This window comes from Symphalangus syndactylus, chromosome 16 (assembly GCF_028878055.3).
Source record: "Symphalangus syndactylus isolate Jambi chromosome 16, NHGRI_mSymSyn1-v2.1_pri, whole genome shotgun sequence".
Classification (NCBI taxonomy): Eukaryota; Metazoa; Chordata; class Mammalia; order Primates; family Hylobatidae; genus Symphalangus; species Symphalangus syndactylus.
In genome coordinates this window covers 72884155-72904788 of record NC_072438.2, presented here as the reverse complement: position 1 = coordinate 72904788, position 20634 = coordinate 72884155, and the positions used below count along the sequence as shown (strand labels likewise).

The window sequence follows — 20634 nt, the reverse complement described above, 5'->3', positions numbered from 1 at the left end:
GACAAAACGTAAGATAGAGTTTGCCAAAATCTTAACTATAGTAACTCAGCATCTCTTGCAGAGAGTTGGTGTGGAGACGAGATGGGGGCAGCGTAATTGTTACAAATCCATGAATCTATTAAGAGAGAGTTTAGTTTAACATTCATTAGAAGTCCTATACATACAGCTCAGTTTTCACTAACTCGATTCTTTCCCAAACAGGCTTCTACAGACTCCAATAGTTCAAGTAGGTTCAGAATTATCAGATCTGAATTTTCCAATTCCAAATTCAGACCAAGCACTAGCCCAGGCTGGAATAAGATTCTGCTACAAGCCCCTCGGTTCATCCAATATGCCTAGGGAGAGAATTACAAACCTAACAGAAACTTCTGAAAGTCAATTTTACATCTTTGACTCAAGTCATGTAGTACTGACAATGTCAGCACCATACAAAACAGATTTTTTTTTTTTTTTTTGAGACGGAATCTGGCTCTGTCGCCCAGGCTGGAGTGCAGTGGTATGATCTTGGCTCACTGCAACCTCCACCTCTCGGGTTCAAGCGATTCTCCTGCCTCACCCTACCGAGTAGATGGGACTACAGGTACCCGCCACCATGCCCAGCTAATTTTTCTATTTTTAGTAGAGACGGGGTTTCACCATGTTGGCCAGGCTGGTCTCAAACTCCTGAGCTCAAGCAATTCACCCACCTCGTCCTCCCAAAGTGCTGAGACTACAGGCGTGAGCCACCACGCCTGGCCCAAAATAGATTTTTATGTGGAAGAGTAAGTGAGGACCCTCAGCAGACTTCAAAATGCCTTATACTTCTAAATCTTTATTTTTATTTTTTGTGAGGATTTGGGGACCCCTCTGCACTTGTGTTCCCCTCATAAGGTTTCCATACTCATCTCTCTGTGGGTTCAGTGAGACCTTCTGAGCAATGAATTGGATTGATCTTAAGGGCTCTGAAAATAGCACTCATAGTAAATTGTGTTTCCTTTTCTGATTTGGCCTCAGAAGAGTTTAGAGCCAAATTTGTAGCCCAGTTGTAGGTGTAGGGGTGATGAATACGTCAGTGTATACTAACTTTACCTCTGGATTCATTTCACTATCTTACTCACAGTTTTCCTTTACTTTGATCTCTGTGGCTGCTTATTTCTTATCCCATGGCATTACAACATACAAATCAATTCCAGCCTTTTAGAACTAGACACAATGTGAAAGAATATTTTTTATACAACTCCTGAGATTGAATAAATGGAAATCATAATTCTTTCCATAAAAAAGAAAGATACAAACATTGCATAAATATGCAATAAATCCATTTCCATTACCACATAATTCAATTCAATAAATACTAAGCAATAACATGCCACATAACATGGAACAAATCACAAGTCAATGAACAGCCTAGGACAATATGAGTTCCACCAGCCCTCAGACAAAAGACATAGATTCTGTGTGTCTCAGTATGTATCTTAAATATCCATATTTATTCATATCGGAAAAAGACAAAGACAATAAAAACAAGACATATATGCTGTAGTATTTTATACTGTTTGAAATTCGTGATTATAAAATATACTCAAATGAGTTTTGACTACCGCAAATGCAATAGCAGAAAATATCTCTTTTTAAAAATTGATCCCAAAGTGCAAGAGTTTATACTAGAATACGTAAATTTCATCTGTTTCACAACTTCACTGGGAAAATTTAATTGTTTGCTATCTCTGGAGCCCTGCTTGCGAGCAGACTGCAAGCCATATTTTATCTTATAAACATCTACTGTATTCTGGAGTGCTGTGATGGGAATTTCCTGACTTCTTCTAGTCTCTATATTCTTATTTTTCCATGTAGGCATTAGTACAACTTTTTTTTTTTCTTTGAGAAGGAGTCTTGCTCTGTTGCCCAGGCTGGAGTGCAGTGGCGCAATCTAGGCTCACCGCAAGCTCTGCCTCTAGGGTTCGCGCCATTCTCCTGCCTCAGCCTCCCGAGTAGCTGGGACTATAGGCACCCACCACCACGCCCGGCTAATTTTTTTGTATTTTTTAGTAGAGACGGGGTTTCACCATGTTAGCCAGGATGGTCTCAATCTCCTGACCTCGTGATCTGCCTGCCTCGGCCTACCTCCTATAATCATCCTGGGATTACAGCCATGAGCCACTGCACCCGGCATTAGTACAACTTTTAAAAAGGATAGAGTGGTGTGTTACTGTTTATGTGTTAAAATGTTCATTAGTCTGGAAGGTGACCTAGAGCTTTCGTTAGATTCTCAAAGGGGTCAACAATTCTCCATCAATTCCCTTCCTTCCCAAATGGTTAAGGACTACTGGTCTAGATAGAAGAAAGGTGGGACTGCCACAGCCTTCTGCTGCAGCCAATGGGTGTTGAGTACTATGGGAATGGCAAGCCTTGGGCTTGGTGGAAGAAGACCACATAGAAATCCCTGAAGGGAGAAACTAGCCACCTTTGTCATTAGTCATGGCTTTGTACAGCACCCGATGGGTTATATAATAGCTTCTGTTTTCATGCTACGGCAATTCCCCACACTTTGTAAATATCCTCCCTACGAGTGTTTGAAAAATAATTATGCCATTCCATTACATCCTAAACTAAAAACAATAAGGAACACAGTGACTACCTACTTACTAATATGTATTTCCAGTGGCATTTATGTGAATGATCAGGAAGTATTGTGACAATTAAATCAACCAAACACTTAAGCAGTTTTACATAGAGTTGTGAAATTTCATTCATTGTGAGCCTGTTAAAACCAAGTTAGCTTACCTGGTTGCTTACAGGTTTTCATTAAGACATCAATATTTACTTTCTCAAATGCCACTAAAACCAGTTCAAAGCCTACCACTGTAGCTACAATGATGATGTTATCACATAAAACAATGTGTTATTGATAACACATAAGCTAAAATTAACCATATTTTGAATATAATTAATGCCTTGGCAAGATCAAATTAAGAAACCAGTCATAAAGCTAGGATGGGCTTTATCTACTCTTTCTATCAAAATCAAACTTTTATATCAAAATGAAGAAAAGATACAAATTACTTTAGGCAAAACCCACAAAAGTTTTTCCAGTGGATCCCCAGTGCTTGGGGATTTAAGAGCCACCATTCTACCTACTATTAAATAAACCCAAAGGTCTAAAAAAATGTAAGGATTTTTCACAAGAACATGAGTAGCATCAATAAAAACAGCCCCTACAAAATTATTAACATCTTTGTGTAATTACTATAAACAAGTATTATGCCTAGCACTTTATAAATGACATCATTAAAACTCATAATCTCATTTAATTCTCACAACCAGGCTGTGTGCCAAGGGCTAATGTCATTTCCATTTTACAGACAAGAAAGCAGAGGCTTGGAGAAGAGAACAACAATTTGTCAATTTGTCCATGGCCATCTGTTTATAAGAGGAGGAGTGTGGACTGGAACCCTGATGAGTCAGTGCAAGTATCCATGTTCTTATCAGCCATGATGTATTATAATAAGACATCATATGGAGATGGAAACATCAAATCAGATCACGTTTATCTGAATTATGAAAAGGTTCTGTTAGTCACTGAGCTAAGTCAATGAGGCTAGGGGAACAGCCTAAACCCTAAATCTTAATAGGATTTGTGACTTGGGGGATTCTCAAAGGTGTAGAAAGTACCCCTAGTGGATAAAAAATGGTCTGTAATATTCTGTTCAAAGCTATCATTGGGCTTGTTAACATAAATTAAAAATAAATGTACTACAGAAATACTATACAAAGGGAAAATACAGTATATTTCATTTCTTTTGCTTTGTTCCCATGTTCCTTTTCCCCAAATGTTTAACTCTGTTCATGCACATCTGTCAAATTTTTCTTCATCTGTTCTCAAGTTACCTCACTGTGGAGTTCATTAGCTGCTGGTGAAACTCACAAAGGTAAAAGAACTAATAAGACTGGATCCTTAAAACCCAGCAAAAAATACTTCCTGGTCTGTAAAATATTAACACCCCTAATATATCCTAAAGAGTTACTTATTCAAACGCAAAATTATGCATGGACCGCAGAAGAGCATGTCAGACGTAACTACAAATGCTGCAGATGTTTTCTATACCTTTGCTAGCATGGCAAGGTGCTGATTCTGAACAATGGCAGTCCGATATGTTGCTAATCCTCCTTCTTCCAGACTAGGAAACAAATAGTACAAATGGACACTACAAAAAAAAAAGGAGTACATGAATAAATATGCATCACAACATTCTGTCTGTGGCTCTGAGTCACAGAAACAGGGCTGGCACACAGTATCTGTGCAATGGATATTAGCTGAATCAAACTAAAGGATCTGATTAAAGTCTCTGAAAGTTAAATGGTAAGAACAGTACATCTGAATGTGCTAAAACCTAGACAGCACCATTCACTCGTATTTTCACATTTATTTCTGTTAAAAGATTTCTCTGAAATCTGATGACAGCAAAGACCAGAATAATCAGTTACACACTCTAAGAGCAAACACATTCAACACTAAAAATTGGGAGTGAAACAAATGCTTTTCCTTGGGCTGAGTTATGTGTGGCCCCTGGAGAGAGGAGTCTCTTCTCCTGATTATGTCCATCTTGTGAAAAGAAATAGCCTAAAGAGAATAAAAACAGCTCAAGAGAGTTCCAAGAGAAGCATGTATTGTCTCCCTTTAAAAGAGAAATTGTGTCAGTATAGAAAAGCAAAACACACTTTCCTGCCCCTATTCCTTTTTTTTTTCGAGACGGAGTCTCACTCTGTCACCCAGGCTAAAGTGTTGTGGCACAATCTCAGCTCAATGCAACCTCTACCTCCCAGGTTCAAGTGATTCTCCTGCCTCAGCCTCCCAGGTAGCTGGGACTACAGGCATGCACCACCACACCTGGCTAATTTTTGTATTTTTAGTAGAGATGGGGTTTCGCCATGTTGGCCAGGCTGGTCTTGAACTCCTGACCTCAGGTGATCCACCCGCCTTGGCCTCCCAAAGTGCTGTGATTACATGCGTGAGCCACCGCGCCTGGCGTCCTACCCCTACTTTCAAATTAAGGATCCTAAAACACTTCTGGAGAGAAACACACACACACACACACACACACACACACACACACACACACACACACGAAAATCTGGTCATTAAAATTACTTGTAAGCTTTACTTCCCTTGAGATCAGAAAGAGTAAGAAAGGGATCAAAGACAAATCCTAGAAGATGAAATGACATTTTAAAATATCATCCCTTTCTTTACAAATTGAATATAAGCCCTGAAGCATCTAGACCAAGACAAGCTGATCTCTTGTGGCTGTAAGCAACTTTAACATATACTTGACAGGACAGAGACACCAGCCTTTCATCTTGTAATCTCATTCATTACAGCATCAGTGAGTGCGAGCTGTCAGGGCAAGTGCCACAGACATGTGGCTTCTGAGCTCTACAAAAGAGATAAAATGCATGGTGTATCAATGCCTTATTTGGCTAATTACAAAAAAAGCAATGTAATAAGTACGTTACCAATAGAATGTAATTATTGAGGAATTGTAAAAAACAAAAAAGCCTAATTACCTGGTCAGAAATTCAACAACAGCATCACCCAGGAATTCCAACCGTTCATTGTGGTTAATCCTACAATGGCAATTAAAAAGATTACTTAATACAGCATACTAACACTCCCCCCACCCCCCCACCCCTGCAACAAAAGAGCACATGAAGGTTAGCTCCTTTAGTAATCAAACCACCTTCCCTATTCCTCATAATTAAGAGCACAGACCACCATCTTAGCCCAGAGGCATCTGGCACCTGCCTAATGGGAAGGAGAGGTACATTACGTCACATCACGTGGGTCAGGCTTTCTACCAGGGGGCTTCCTTCCCCTGGGAACCAGACTTAAAGCATCCAGAGCCTTCAAGGTGATATCTCACTAACAATCCTGAGTATTTCCATACTACTATCAGGTAGAAGACAGAAAGAAGGATGCCTTCAGTGGACTTTCTGACCACTGGAAAATCTGTTTTGATACAATGTCCTAAAGACAGTTCCCCATCACTCCAGCTCTAAACTCAACCCAGCATCTGAAGTCCTTCAAAATAGGTGTAATCTACGTTTTCAGTCTCATTACCCACTCCTATCCTATCCTATGTACTCATCGGGCGCTGCTCCAAAACTGCCTGGCACTCTCTGAAAGAGGCATCACCTAAGACACTCAGTGTGCCTCTTCAGGCCAAGCTCCCTGCCACTCCAGAGCCTTCCACTCTCTCTCATACAATGAGCCACACTGAAAATCTACTCATCCCTCAAAGCCCAGCAAAAATGTTATCTTCTTTATGAAGCCCTGCCCGATGCCTCTCATTAAAATTAATACTTCTCCCTCAGTGCACAGATCACACTTTATTTAGACTTTAATTATATGATGAAGTCATATCCCACAGGCTGTTATTTTCTCATCTTCGCATACAAGGCTGAAACGACCAAGAAGGTGGCCCACGGAAAACCTCCTCCTGTGTCTCAGTGAAGCCAATGGAGCACCTCCTCTCAGTACCAACATGCTTCTCACACTGCCCCTTTGATTGAGCACAGACATGACATGAAGTGATTTAGGTTTTCAACAGGCCACACTGGCTGCTGTGAGACACTGAGTGCAGGACAGAGAAGCACTGAGGAGAGGCTGCAGCAGATGCAAGGAGACTTTCCCGCATGGGAGGCTTAGGCTGGGGAGGTCACAGTGCAGAGGAGGGAAACAGTCATATTTGGGATGCATTTTGGAGACAGAACTGAAAAGAATTGTTGATAGCTGGAGTTGGGATTTGGAAGCTAAGTGAAAGAAAAGAATGAAGGTCAATGGCTAGGCTTTAGCTTAAGTAGTTTGTGAGGAGTGGTGCCATTTACTGTGGAGGGGAGAACCAAAAGGAAAGCAGGTTTGGGGGAAAAGCAAGAGGTGCATTTTGGACATGTTAACTTCGAAGTGCCCATCAAATATCCAAATGGAGAGATCCGGTAGAGTGCTAGATATTAACCTACTGCTCATGGGCTAGGACACAGTTGCTAATGAATCTTTAGGGTTGGTCAATGTTAGACAGAATTTCAGGTGATGAACCATATGACACCACTTGAGAGGATGCAGCCAGAGGGAATAAAAGGTCCCAGGAATGAACCCAGGGAGTGCCGAAGCTGAGAAGTCAAGCAGGAGGGAAGCCAGAAAAGGAGACCTGGCCAGGAAGGTAGGAGGAAAAGGAAGCCAGTATGCTCTCCTCAAGGACAGCATGGTATCCTCCAGCCATAGGGAAGGATGTGTTTCAAGAGAGAAGTGGTAAGCTATGCCCACTGTTGCTTAGATTCAAGTCAGATGAGAACAGACCACTGATTCAGTCCTGTGAAGTCACTGAGGCCCTTGATAGGCTATCTGTGAAGTGGTGGAGACAAATCTGCTTGAGAGTACAGTAGGCTGGAGAAATAATAAGTTGTATGGAATTGTACAACAGCCCTCCCACACCCATGGTTTCACTTTCCACAGTTTCAGTTACCCCTGGCCAACCACAATCTAAAAATATTAAGAGGAAAATTTCAGAAATAAACAAGTCATAAGTTTTAAATTGCATGCTGTTCTTCACCACATGGTAAAATCTTGTGCTGTCCCACCCTATTCCACCTGGGATAATCCCTTTTTCTAGTATCTCTATGCTGTCACTTAGCCATGTGGGCTACCAGATCGATTGTCATAGTATCTCAGGGCCTATGTTCAAGTCATCCTTATTTTACTTAATAATGGTCCCAAAGCACAAGAGTCATGATGCTGGCATACTGTTATTTATTTACTTTTTACTTTTATTTTAGGTTCAGGGGTACCTGTGCAGGTTTGTTACATAGGTGTACAGAAGGCATGTTGTTATAACTGTTCTGTTTTATTATTGTAGCTGTTAATCTCTTACTGTGCATAATTTATAATTTAAACTTCATTATAGGTATGTATGTGTACGAAAAAACATAGTACGTAAAGCGTTATGTACTATCTTTGGTTTTATGCGTTCACTAGAGGTGTTGGAAGGATGGGGGGGAGATGACTAAGTATGAAAAGAACCTGAATGTCTATTTCAAGGCTGGCTGCTGAAAGAGAAAATATGAGTTTGGGGATGTAGAAGGGGAGAAAAACCAAAGGGATGCACTGAGGAGGGAAGGAGGACACGCAGAGCCCATGGGGCCTGAGCAAAGACAGCAAAGGACAGGCTTGGGCATGAGCAGAAGCTGGCCTCACTAACTACAGGGGCTTTCTTAAATCTCTCTGACACCAACCCGCATCTCCCCAAATAATTCAACAGCTGCCTGTCGAGTCTCAACCCATCTGGCTTTCAAGGCCATTCTTCATCTAGTTTCATCATACCCACCACTTTTATCTACTTTAAATAGCAACTTTCAAGTCCATGTTGATCAACCTGCACAACTTTACCATGCACACACCATCCCCGCTCCCTTCCCTTTTACCTCTCCCAAATCGCATTCATTCCTACAGTCAACTGGGAGGCCGACCCTAAGTACTGGAGCTTCCAGGGGTGCGGGCTAACTCCCACCATCCCACCCCCATTCCCACAAAAAGTCAACACTTATCACTTCATTTACAACAAAATTAGATTATATCTGTATTATTCTGTTTCATGTGTGCCAGTTTAATTTCCATATTTAAAGTATCCCTATAGTTTCATATATAGTAGAAAATTTAAAATATTTGTAAATTATTCTTAGCTACCAAATCATCTACTTAGAAATTTAAGCACAACTGCTATCATTTCACTTATCGCATTAGTAAGTTTATTCTTCTACCCTACTATTCCTCCACATTTTGGAATTTTACAGGAAATAAAAGGTAATAGGAAAAATCTGGTAAGTTGTGAACAATGAATTAGTGATTCTGAACCGTCCTTCCAATTTATGGCCTTTAATTTATGTGAAAACATCATTTTGGAAAGCAATTACAGGTTAAGCATCCATAACCCAAAATCCAAAGTGTTCCAAAATTTGAAACTCTTCAGTGTCAATATGATGCCACAGGTGGAAAGTTCCACACCTGACCTTATGTGACAGCTTGCAATCAAAACTTTGTCTATACAAAAGTATTAATAATATTGTATAAAATTACCTTCAGGCTACGTGAGTCTAAACCCATCTGGTTTTCAAGGCCATTTCAAGGCCATCTTATATATATTTCTTATATATGAGATATATATAAAATATAAATGAATTTCAGTTAGAATAGGGTCCTATCCCCGAGATATCTCACTATATGCAAATATTCCAAAATCCAAAAATAATCTGAAACACTGCTGGTCCCAAGCATTTCGGATAAGGGATACTCAATCGTAATACCCAATAATGGGAAATGAAAAAAAGAGAGAGAGAAAGAGAAAATACATTCATGTCTAGCTGACAAATTCATAATCTCATAATTTAGTTTCAAAAAAAAAAAAAAGGGTAGGCCAGGTGTGGCTCATGCCTGTAATCCTTTGGGAGACTGAGGTGGGAGATAGCTTGAGGCCAGACGTTCAAGACTAGCCTAGGCCACAAAGTAAGATCTTGTCTGTACAAAAAATTTAAAAAATTAGCCGGGTGTGGTGGCACGTGCCTGTAGTCGCAGCTGTTGTGGAGGCTGAGGTGGGAGGATCACTTGAGCCTGGGAGGTCGAAGCTGCGGTGAGTTATGATTGTACCATTGCACTCCAGCCTGGGTGACAGTGGGAGACCAGGTCTCAAAAAAAAAAAAAAGCAGTAGGTCCTAAGACAAACTTTTCTTATTTTTACCAAATATATGCTAGACTTTAAAGGACTTTTTTTTGTCACTACTCCATTAGCCAAGAGTGACTCAAAAGTTCCACAGTGGAGTATGACACATTATATTAACAAAAAAAATTTTCAAAACTTTTCAATACTGAGATTTTGCTTTCTGTCAAGTACACCAGAACTTCAAAAGCATCTGCCATCATTCTTGGAGAAAGCATCAAGGAATAGAGGCATGATTTAATGGTAAGACGATGTTAACTCCTAAGTCCTCCTGCAATTTCAAGAAACCTATTAAGCTGCTGTCCTGGGTAAGGATAGAAATTAAGAAAGAAATAGTGAGTTTTAAAAAATAAATTCTTTTTCATGAGCCAGTAAAATAAAGATGCATTTTCTGTGGCACAGGCTTTATCTTCTTCCTAATAGTGCAAAGTACTATACAGAAAAATCTTCACATGGAAAGCAAGAAACTAGGGACAAAGGAGCTGGGGACAGACCATATTTGGATGTCTAATGCATTTTTAAAGAATAGTAAGACATTTAGTCAAATATGACAATAAGTCATATTTAGTATATGCTTGAAGTCATATATCATTTTAAATGAAGTCATATTGGCATAAGTTTTACCTTAATTTCTTTTATAAACTTTCATGGAGACAAAAACTACATCTAGGGTTTTAATAACCACAAAGTTGGGTTATTATTCATTTTGTTGAAATACAAGGTCATGGTTCTAAACAGATTTATTCAACAGAGAGTCTGCCATTTATTAAATAATTTGCCCAAATCCAACATATGTTTTTCTGTATCCACATTATGACTAAACTCTGGCAATAAGTCATAAATAAGAATGGGGATTAAATACCACTTTAGTTTATTATTATACTGTACAATTCCTAAGCCAATGGTTTATCTGGAAAAATGGGAAGAGTGGGCTGCTAGTCCTCTCAGCAGCAGCAAATCTTTTGTTCCTTCTTTCATTGTTTAGACTTTCTTTAATCACCCTCTTTATAAATACTAGCAGGTTCCAAGATGAGATGTTTACTGAGCAGTAAATACTCCATTTGTTTTTAAGAAGTGAATCAACAGAGGCATTATGAAATCTAGATTAGCTGTAACATTTATACAGCACATTTTGTCTGAGGAACTCAATGCACTTTATAAAACACAACCATCTCCCTGTAACAGTAAGTACTGTAAGGTGCCATTCACTCCAAGGAAAGCCATCTCGGGATAGGCCAAATCCAGTGAGGGTACGCAGAATCTTTCGCACTCTGGCATCCCAAGCCTCAGGCAGTGACTCGCAGAGTAGAGCTAGAGGGGGCCCTGGAGGTCAGTGGGAACTTCTACCCAACTTAGGATTCCTTCACCTCACTGCATCTGCCTGGACACTTGTAGGGAGGACAGGCCACAGACCCAGGAGACCTGAGATCTCAGCCTTCCAAAGTGCTGGGATTACAGGTGTGAGCCACCGCGCCTGGCCGAGATTTTTATGCATTATATGTAGCAATGACTCTCCAAAAGGAAAAAAAATCAAATCAAACCAAGGCAGCTTGGTTTTCCCCTTTTTTCCATTGCTACTCTTCTGGTCCCTCCTTCTCAAGGGTCTTACTGATAATACATGGATTACTTGAATGCCACCAAATGCCTAATCCTTCAGACACTCTTTTTGTGCTAACAGTTCATCACAATTTGCATGAATGAATAAAATATAACTATTCAGCTCAGATCTAGGTGGTTAAACAGTGACATTTTTAAAATTATGGGTGGCATATTTGCTTGAGATAACAGCATCATAAAAGTTAATTATTTTGTAGTTTTCATGGGCAGCCAGGCTATCAAGAATTATTTATTAATTTCTTCATGCCTTTTTTGTAAACCCTAGCCCATCTCAAATAAGATTAAGAAAGATACTACCCAGCCATTTAAACTGCTGACCGTAACCCTTCTTGATCCCTCCACTGCCCTATTTCTAGTCAATAAGTAAATAGCCTGGGATAAAAGTAGTATGACGAATGGCATTCCTTCCTTTAATACTTATTTACTGAGTACCTGTTCTGTGAAAGGCACTATTTATAAAGAACAGGGAGAAAAAACATGGGTAGGACCATAGACCTTCAAAATCCTTACAGTCCAGTAAAGAAAAATAGCCCCATAACACAATTATGAGTGCACAGAGGAACAAGAATATGTACCATAAAACAAATACCAGCAGGATTTGAGCAGGATATTACAAGGTTACACGGGCATGACAGAGGAAGTTTTACAATGACGATCAGCACACAGGGAAGGGACAGGGTATGCTTGACAACCCAGGTAAGTAGCTCTGTCTTACTTGGGTCAGTCTCTGTGAGAAGCTGTGCCCAGCAGTGGACAGCTGGCTGATAGCAGTCAACTTGCAGCAGATCCTGGCAGCCAAGGCCAAGAGGCTTTTTTTGAACAGACACTTGGGGTCAACTCTGCATCAGCAAAAAGATCATATTCAAGGCAAGAGGCTCTCAACACAAGCAGCAAAGGCCGAATGTCAAAGGACAAGAGAGATTATTTGTTTATTCTCTGTCAATAGTATCATTTTCAAAATGGTAAATTCAAACATCACATAGTTTCTCAGGTATCATCCCTTCTGCCACGGTAAGAAAGCCACTTCTTTGTAACAGAGCTAAAGAAAACATAAATCATGGGGTTCAAATGACATTATCAAAAGACATAATTTACATACCAACAACTGCGGTAGGGGAAGATGAGACAAAGATGATTTAAACCCATATTTTCATCATTGAAAAGTACATGTCTATGGTGTTCATGTAGCCATATTAGAGGGCTATGGGTATATAGGATTCTACTTATTAAAATACAGACTTTACAATGCAGCAGGGTAAAATAAAACCATGGTCACACCATCCCCGAGGGTATGATTAAGGGCTATTTTAATTCATTCTTTTCTGATCTTAGACTCTCACAGAACATCATAGTGAGGTATATGGGCATATGATCATTTTCAAACAAGAATTTTAAAGCTCTGTCCTGCTCTTCTTTTTACCTCTTGATTGAAGAGGTTTGGTTTCTGATAACCTCAAAAGAGAACAACTCAAGGCAAGTCAATTTTTTAAAAACCTGATATATGAAGGAGATATTGGAAAAGGAAGCCATGTCAGCCATTGCTGGCAATTTTTGTGGAGGCCAGTGGGCAGCTGAAGTAATTGCCTCAATTTCCTGTAACTTCCAACTCTACTCTGCCCACCTTTAATCCATCTCAGTCTGGATCCCCAGAATGATAAGCATAGCTATTCCACTTTCCACTCCCCATCTTAAAAAGAAAGCCACCCTCCAGCAGTTTCCTCTACTGGCTTTCCAAATAGAACCTGCTGTACCTCACACACAAAGATAATCCTCCTTGCAAGCAACCCCAGAGCCTCATCAGCCATTAAGCATTTGCTTTCATTCAGTTGTCAAACTGTGTTAATGAGTTTATACACACCTAGGTCATTCCATTCCCAGATTCTTCAAAGGCCTCAAGACCACACATAAATGAGAATATCAATATTCCTCATAAGAAGGTATCTTATAAAACCAGGAAATTAAATAAGAAAAGCTAACGTATGAAACTTTCCAACTCATTATATGAGGCCAGTATTACCATTATAATGACACTAGACAAAACATCACGGGAAAACTACCAACCAGTATCTCTTGTGAATACAGACACACAAATCTTAAGCAAAATACTACCAAACTGAATACAGCAGCACATGAGAAGAATGAGACACCACAATCAAGTGGGAGGCATCCCAGGAAAGCCAGGTTGGTTTAATACCCCAAATCAATTAGAATAAAAGAATAAAATGACATGATTATGTTAATAGCTACAGAAAAAGCATGTGAGAAAATTCAACACCATTTCGTGATAAAAACACTCAGCAAACTAAGAATAGAAGACCTTCTTTACTCTGATAAAACGCATCTATAAAAACCCAACAGCTAACATCATCCTCAATAGTGAAAGACTGAATGCTTCCTACTGAGATTAGGAAGACAAAGATCTGTTCTCAATACTTCTATTCAGCACTGTACTGGAGGCTCTAGCCAGGGCAACTAAGTTAAGAAAATGAAATTAAAAGGATTACACGGGAAGAAGTAAAACTATTGCTATTTGTAGATAATATTATTTCAAAAATAACAAAATCCTAAGGAATCCACTAAAAGACTATTCGACCTAATAAACAAGAGCAACAAGGTTGGAGGTCATAAGACCAATACACAAAAATTAACTGTATTTCCAAACACTTGCAATGAACAACCTGAAAATGAAATTAAGAAAATAATTCCAGGCTGGGCGTGGTGGCTCACGCCTGTAATCCCAGCACTTTGGGAGGCTGAGGCAGGTGGATCACAAGGTCAGGACATCAAGACCATCCTGGTTAACACAGTGAGACCCTGTCTCTACTAAAAATACAGAAAAATTAGCCAGGTGTGGTGGCGGGCGCCTGTAGTCCCAGCTACTCGGTAGGCTGAGGCAGGAGAATGGCGTGAACCCAGGAGGTGGAGCTTGCAGTGAGCCAAGATCGTACCACTGCACTCCAGCCTGGGCGACAGAGCGAGACTCTGTCTCAAAAAAAAAAAAAAAAAAAGATTCCATTTATAACAGCACAAAAAAGAATAACATACTTCAGAATAAATTTTGCAAAAGATGTGTAAAATGTATACTCTGAAAACTATAAAACATTATTGAAAAAATTTAAAAAGACAGATAAATGGAAAGACATCCAAGTTCATGAATCAGAAAACTTAAGATTAAGATGGTAAGCCTGGGCAACATAGCAAGAGCCCTGTCTCTATTTAAAAAAAAAAAAAAAAAAAAGGTTAAGATGGTAATCATCAACCTAAATGCCCTTCAATGATAGACTACATAAAGAAAATGTGGGGCCAGGCATGGTGACTCAGGCCTGTAATCTCAGCACTTTGGGAGCCCAAGGCAGATGGATAACTTGAGGCCAGGAGTTGGAGACCAGCCTGGCCAACATGGCAAAAGCTCATCTCTACCAAAAATATAAAAATTAGCCAGGCATGCTGGCGCACACCTGTAATCCCAGCTACTCAGGTGGCTGAGGTGTGAGAATCGCTTGAACCAAGGAGGCGGAGGTTGCAGTGAGCTGAGATCATGCCACTGCACTGCAGCCTGGGCAACAGAATGAGACACTGTCTCAAAAAAAAAAAAAGAAAAAAAAATGTGGTACTTATACACCATGGAATACTATGCAGCCATAAAAACGAATGAGATCATGTCCTTTGCAGGGACATAGATAGAGCTGGAGGCTATTATCCTTAGCAAACTAACACAGGAACAGAAAACCAAATACCACAGGTTACACAGACACAGAGGAGAACAACACACACTAGGGCCTTTCGGAAGGTGGAGAACAAAAGGAGGGAGAGGATAAGGAATAATAACTAATAGCTATTAGGCTTAATACCTGGGGGATAAAAAATCTGTACAACAAACTCCCATGACACAAGTTTACCTATGTAACAAACTGCACTTTAAATAAACATTTTTTTAAAAGATGGTAATAATTCCCAAATTGATCTACAGAATCAACATAATGCCTATCAAAATCTCCACTGACTTCTTTGCAGAAATTGACAAGCTAATCCAAAAATTCATGTGGAAATGCAATAAACTCAGAATAGCTAAAACTTCATCAAAAGTTTAGTACTGCAAAGGACATCATCGAGAGAGAAAAGACAATTCACAGAATGAAAAAAATTTTTGCAAATCTGATAAGGAATTTGCATCTGAGAATATATTTAAAAACTATTATAACTCAATAATTTAGAATAACCTAATTAAAAATGGGAAAAGGATCTGAATAGGTATTTCTCCAAAGACGATAAACAAATAGTCAATAAGCACATGAAAAGATGCTCAATTTCATGAGCCCTGAGGGAAATGGAAATCAAAACCATAATGAGCTAATACTTCATATTCACTAGAATAGAAGGGTTAGAATAAAAAAGACAAACGATAACAAGTGTTGACAAAAATGTGAAGACACTGGATCCCTGCTATATTGCTGCTGGGAATATAAAATGGTACAGGCACTTTGGAAATCAGTCTGGCAGTTCCTTAAAAGGTTAAACAGAGTTACCATATGACCCAGCAATTCTACTCCTAAGTATATACCCAAGGGAAATCAAAATATATGTCCAAACAAAATCTGTACACAAATATTCAAAGCAGCATTATTCACCAGCCAAAAAGTGGAAACAATCCAAATGCCCATTAACTGATGAACAGATACATAAAATATGGTATGTTCATATCATGGAATATTATTTAGCAATAAAAACAATGAAGTATTGACACATACTATACTATGGACAAATCCTGAAAACATGCTAAGTAAAAGAAGACAATCACAAAGAACTGACTTATATGATGCCTTTCATATAAAATGTTCAGAAGAGACAAATCCACAGAGGTTGAAAATAAATTGGTGGTTGCCTAGGATTGGGCAGGCTAAGGAACATGGGGAGAGATTACTAATGAGTACAGGGTTTCTCTTTGGGGTAATGTCAATGTTGCAAAATTAGATGATGGCCATGGATATACAATTTTGTGAACATACTAAAACCACTGAATTGTATGCTTTAAATGAGTAAATTGTATAGTATGTGAATTATATATCCATCAAGTTGTTTTTTAAAAATCAACTTTACCTCGAGGGAGTAGGGTCATCTTGGCCAAGGCGTGACATAATATTTATCAAGGTGTTAATCCCTATTTAAAATAAAAAACAAATACACAAGTAAATACAGATAGAAGAATTATAGGACCATCATATTACAGTAGAAAAAAATTATCTCATCTCAATGTGATTTTAAAAGGTTTGGAATCTACCTGTCTAAAAGTGTAATAAACAATTATTTAAAACACTGGATAGGAAAAAGAAATTTTTCTAAAAAACTCATCAACCCTTATTATAGTTCCTGCTCAAAGTAAATATTATAAAAGAGTCCGTGGGGCCAGGCACGGTGGCTCACGTCTGTAACGTCAGCACTTTGGGAGGCAGAGGCGGGTAGATCACTTGAGGTGAGGAATTCAAGACCAGCGTGGCCAACATGGCAAAACCCTGTCTCTAACAAAAATACAAAAAAACTAGCCAAGTGTGGTGGCACATGCCTATAATCCCAGCTATTTCGGAGGCTAAGGCAGGAGAATCGCTTGAACCCAGGAGGCAAAGTTTGCAGTGAGCTGAGATCGTGCCGTCCAGCCTGGGTGACAGAGTGAGACCCTGTCTCAAAAAAAAAAAAAAAAAAAAAAAAAAGAGTCAGTAAGCACTAGAATATGAGATGGTGAGAGTCACCCAGGGAACCATTCCTAGAGGTGAAATAATTTACGACAGAAAACACAGGCCAAAATAGGAGATTCACATCTTAAAATCATCCAGACATACCTTTCTTCCGCATGTGCATGTGATGAACTTTTCTGTCTCCATATTTGGGCTGCCGAATTCCACAGTTAGACAACGAATTCCTGGCATGATCAGGATTCATTCCAAAATTTAAATGATGACTTGGATGAGTCATGGCCAGCTAAAATTTCAATGAAATAAGTTCAGTCTTTAAAACAACATAAACCGGGTGCAGTGGCTCACGCCTGTAATCCTAAGGTGGAGGGACCACTTTAGCCCAGGAGATCAAGACCAGCCTGGGCAACACAGTGAGACACCATCTCTACAAAAAATAAAAAATTAGCCTGGTGTGGTGGCACGTGACTGGAGTCTCAGCTACTCAAGAGGCTGAGGTGGAAGGATAACTTGAGCCCAGGAGGTCAAGGCTGCAGTGAGCTATGATCATGCCACTGCACTCTAGCCTGGATGACAGAGGGAGACTCTGTCTCAAAAAACAAAAACAAAACAAAAACTCAGCATGAGAGCACCATCTTTGTATCATCCCAAATTAAGCAGGAAAGGGAGCTGTCTATCCAGTTGGATTCTAAGCCCTGATCTTTCCATCTTATCTCCCCAAGTATCTGTAAATAGACGACCTACAGAATGGCAGAAAATATTTGCATACCATATATCCAACAAAGGACTAATATCCAGAATCTACAAGGAACTAAAATCAGCAAGAAAAAATAATAATAATAATAACAATAATAATCCCATTACAAAGTGGGCAAATGACATGAACAAACATTTTTCAAAAGAAGATATACAAATGGCCAACAAACATGAAAGAATGTTCAACATCACTGATCATTAGGGAAATGCAAATTAAAACCACACGGAGATACCACCTACCACTTTACCCCAGTCAGAATGGCCATTATTAACAAATCAAAAAACAGCAGGTGTTGGTGTGATGCAGTGAAGAGGGAAGGCTTATAATACACTGAACTTTATATAAGCTACATAAATTAGTATAACTTCTGCAAAAAACAGTATGGAGATTTCTCAAGAAACTAAAAGTGGATGTAACACTTGATTCGGTCCTCCCACTACTGTGTATCTACCTAAAGAAAAAGAAGTCACTGTATCAAAAAGACACCTGCACTTCTATGTTTATTGCAGCACAATTCACAATTGCAAAGATATGGAATCAACCTAAGTGCCTATCAACGGATGAGTGGATAAAGAAAACGTGGTATACATATACCATGGAATACTACCCAGCAATAAAAAGAATGAAATAATGTATTTTGCGCAACTCGGTTGGAACTACAGGCCATTATCCTAAGTTAATTAACTCAGAAACAGAAAACCAAATACCGCATATTCTCACTCACAAGTGGAAGCTAAGCTATGGGTACCCAGGGGCATACAGAATGGTATAACGGACACTGGAGACTCAGATGGGGAGTGTTGGGAGGGGCGTGAGGGATGAAAAACTACCTATTAGGTGTAATGTACACAATTCAGGTGACAGGTAAGCCCAGACTTCACCACTATACAATTCATCCATGTAGCCAAAAACCACTTGTACCCCTAAATCTATTGAAAAAAATTTTAAAGTGGCCAAAACAAACAAAAAACAAATTTCCAGATCTCTGATGCAAGCCCTCTTCTGCAAACAAACATAAAAATCCACATCTTAAGGCTGGGCGCGGTGACTCACACCTGTAATCCCTGCATTTTGGGAGGCCGAGGCAGGCGCATCACCTGAGGTCAGGAGTTCGAGACCAGCCTGGCCAACATGGCAAAAGCCCGTCTCTACTAAAAATACCAAAATTAGCCGGGCATGGTGGCGGGCGCCTGTAATCTCAGCTACTCAGGAGCCTGAGGCAGGAGAATCGCTTGAACCCGGGAGGCGGAGGTTGCAGTGAGCCGAGATCACACCATTGCACTCCAGCCTGGGAAACAAGAGCGAAACTCTGTACCAGAAAAGAAAAAAAAAAAAAAATCTACATCTTTCAGAGAAGTTAGAATACTCAGCACCTGGAAAGGAGAGCCATAAAGGAGGAAAAGCTGGAAGAAGGTACTCAGAGTTGACAAATTTTAGTTTTAGTCAATTTCTTTAGGGACAGTCTCAAATAAATGTAAGAGAATGGGCTGGAAAGCAGCAGAGGCAACCAGGGTAGAGCAATGGAGAGAACTATGTTTCTAATAATCCTTGTCACTTCCCAGGATAGAGAACCCAATGTACCATTTGTGACCCGCAAGATGAATTACTCCTATCTTGTTATTACGTGAGTTTACAGGAGAATAATTCTTACCTGCAACAGACAACGATCTTGGAAAGTATATCCTATCAACTTGTCCAAATGCATTAGGCATTGGTGGTAGCGGATATGATGGGTCAGAACAGGTAGCATCATTGCATGCTAGGAAAAAAAAATATTCAATAATGTTTAACTTTATAAAAACTTACAAAGTCACTTCATTTATTTTACAACAAGCCAGAACCATTTTCACATTCCAAATTCCATCTCACTAAGTCCTGAAACAGCTTATTGGCTGCATGGCATTCTGGAGAATCATCTGTGAGAGACTGTAGCCGTTAAGAGTATATAGTCTCTAGAATCAGAATGCGTGGGTCCAAATCCTGCTCTGCCACTCATTCACTGTGTGACCTGAGGCAAGTTATCGTACCTCTCTGCCTCAGTTTCCTCACCTGCACAATGAGAATAAGAAATATTCCTACTTCCGAGGATAGCTAAAAGGATTAAAAGAGGAAATACAGAAATCTTCTTAGAACATGGCCTGTTAGCCCTCATTCCATTAGGAATAGCCCTGGTTCTATCAGTATTCAGCAGGGTAGCTTTGAGTAAGTCACATGCATTTCTGTGCCTCCTTGTCTATCTTTAATTAAAAGGGAATGGATTAGGATTCATTCATTCTGAAACTTTTTTGGGGTCAAGATATTTTTGAGAATCCAAAGAAAATGACTCTTTCCCCAGAAAAATGTCCCTGTGCACAAACATGCAAAAGTTGTATACAATTTTAATGGGTTCACAAACCCCTAAAGCCCACGACTATCCTTGAAGAGCTTCTCAACCAGATATGCCACCCTAGGTTTAACATTTAATGATCTAACATTCTGAAGACAATTTTTACAAAGCTACCAGTATAGTTAAGGTACCCAAGGACACAGAATTTAAATTTTTCCTTCAATCCCTTTTCATTTGGCTATAAATTCCTTACTGGGAGATAATTTCATGGAAGGCATATCTTTTTCTTTTCCTTAATACTATTTCCCAAGAACACAAGAGAATGTAAGGAATCATTCTTATTCATCAGAACCTGGAGGATGGACCCAGCCCACAGAATGACTGACATATGCTTTATATTATTTCAGTCTTTGAAGTATTTTAAGCTGTCATTGTTTAAAAATACATGAAAATAGATTTGCTTGAAACTATAGAAATTAGTTGTGTTATTAACTTATAAAGAAA

The 20634-nt window shown here is 39.4% G+C and overlaps 1 protein-coding gene across 14 annotated transcripts in view; it reads right to left on the bottom strand.

Moving 5' to 3' along the window:
- The window catches only part of DROSHA (drosha ribonuclease III), a 131200-nt gene that overhangs the window by 30541 nt on the left and 80025 nt on the right, over nucleotides 1–20634 (bottom strand). For all 14 annotated transcript variants that reach the window (XM_063619899.1, XM_055245508.2, XM_063619896.1 and 11 more), the window contains 5 exons: nucleotides 19456–19563; nucleotides 17195–17333; nucleotides 16458–16518; nucleotides 5545–5604; nucleotides 4085–4184 (listed from right to left, as the gene is read on the bottom strand). In XM_063619899.1, the coding sequence (XP_063475969.1) occupies nucleotides 4085–4184; nucleotides 5545–5604; nucleotides 16458–16518; nucleotides 17195–17333; nucleotides 19456–19563 (468 nt within the window). The remainder of the gene's footprint in view (nucleotides 1–4084; nucleotides 4185–5544; nucleotides 5605–16457; nucleotides 16519–17194; nucleotides 17334–19455; nucleotides 19564–20634) is intronic.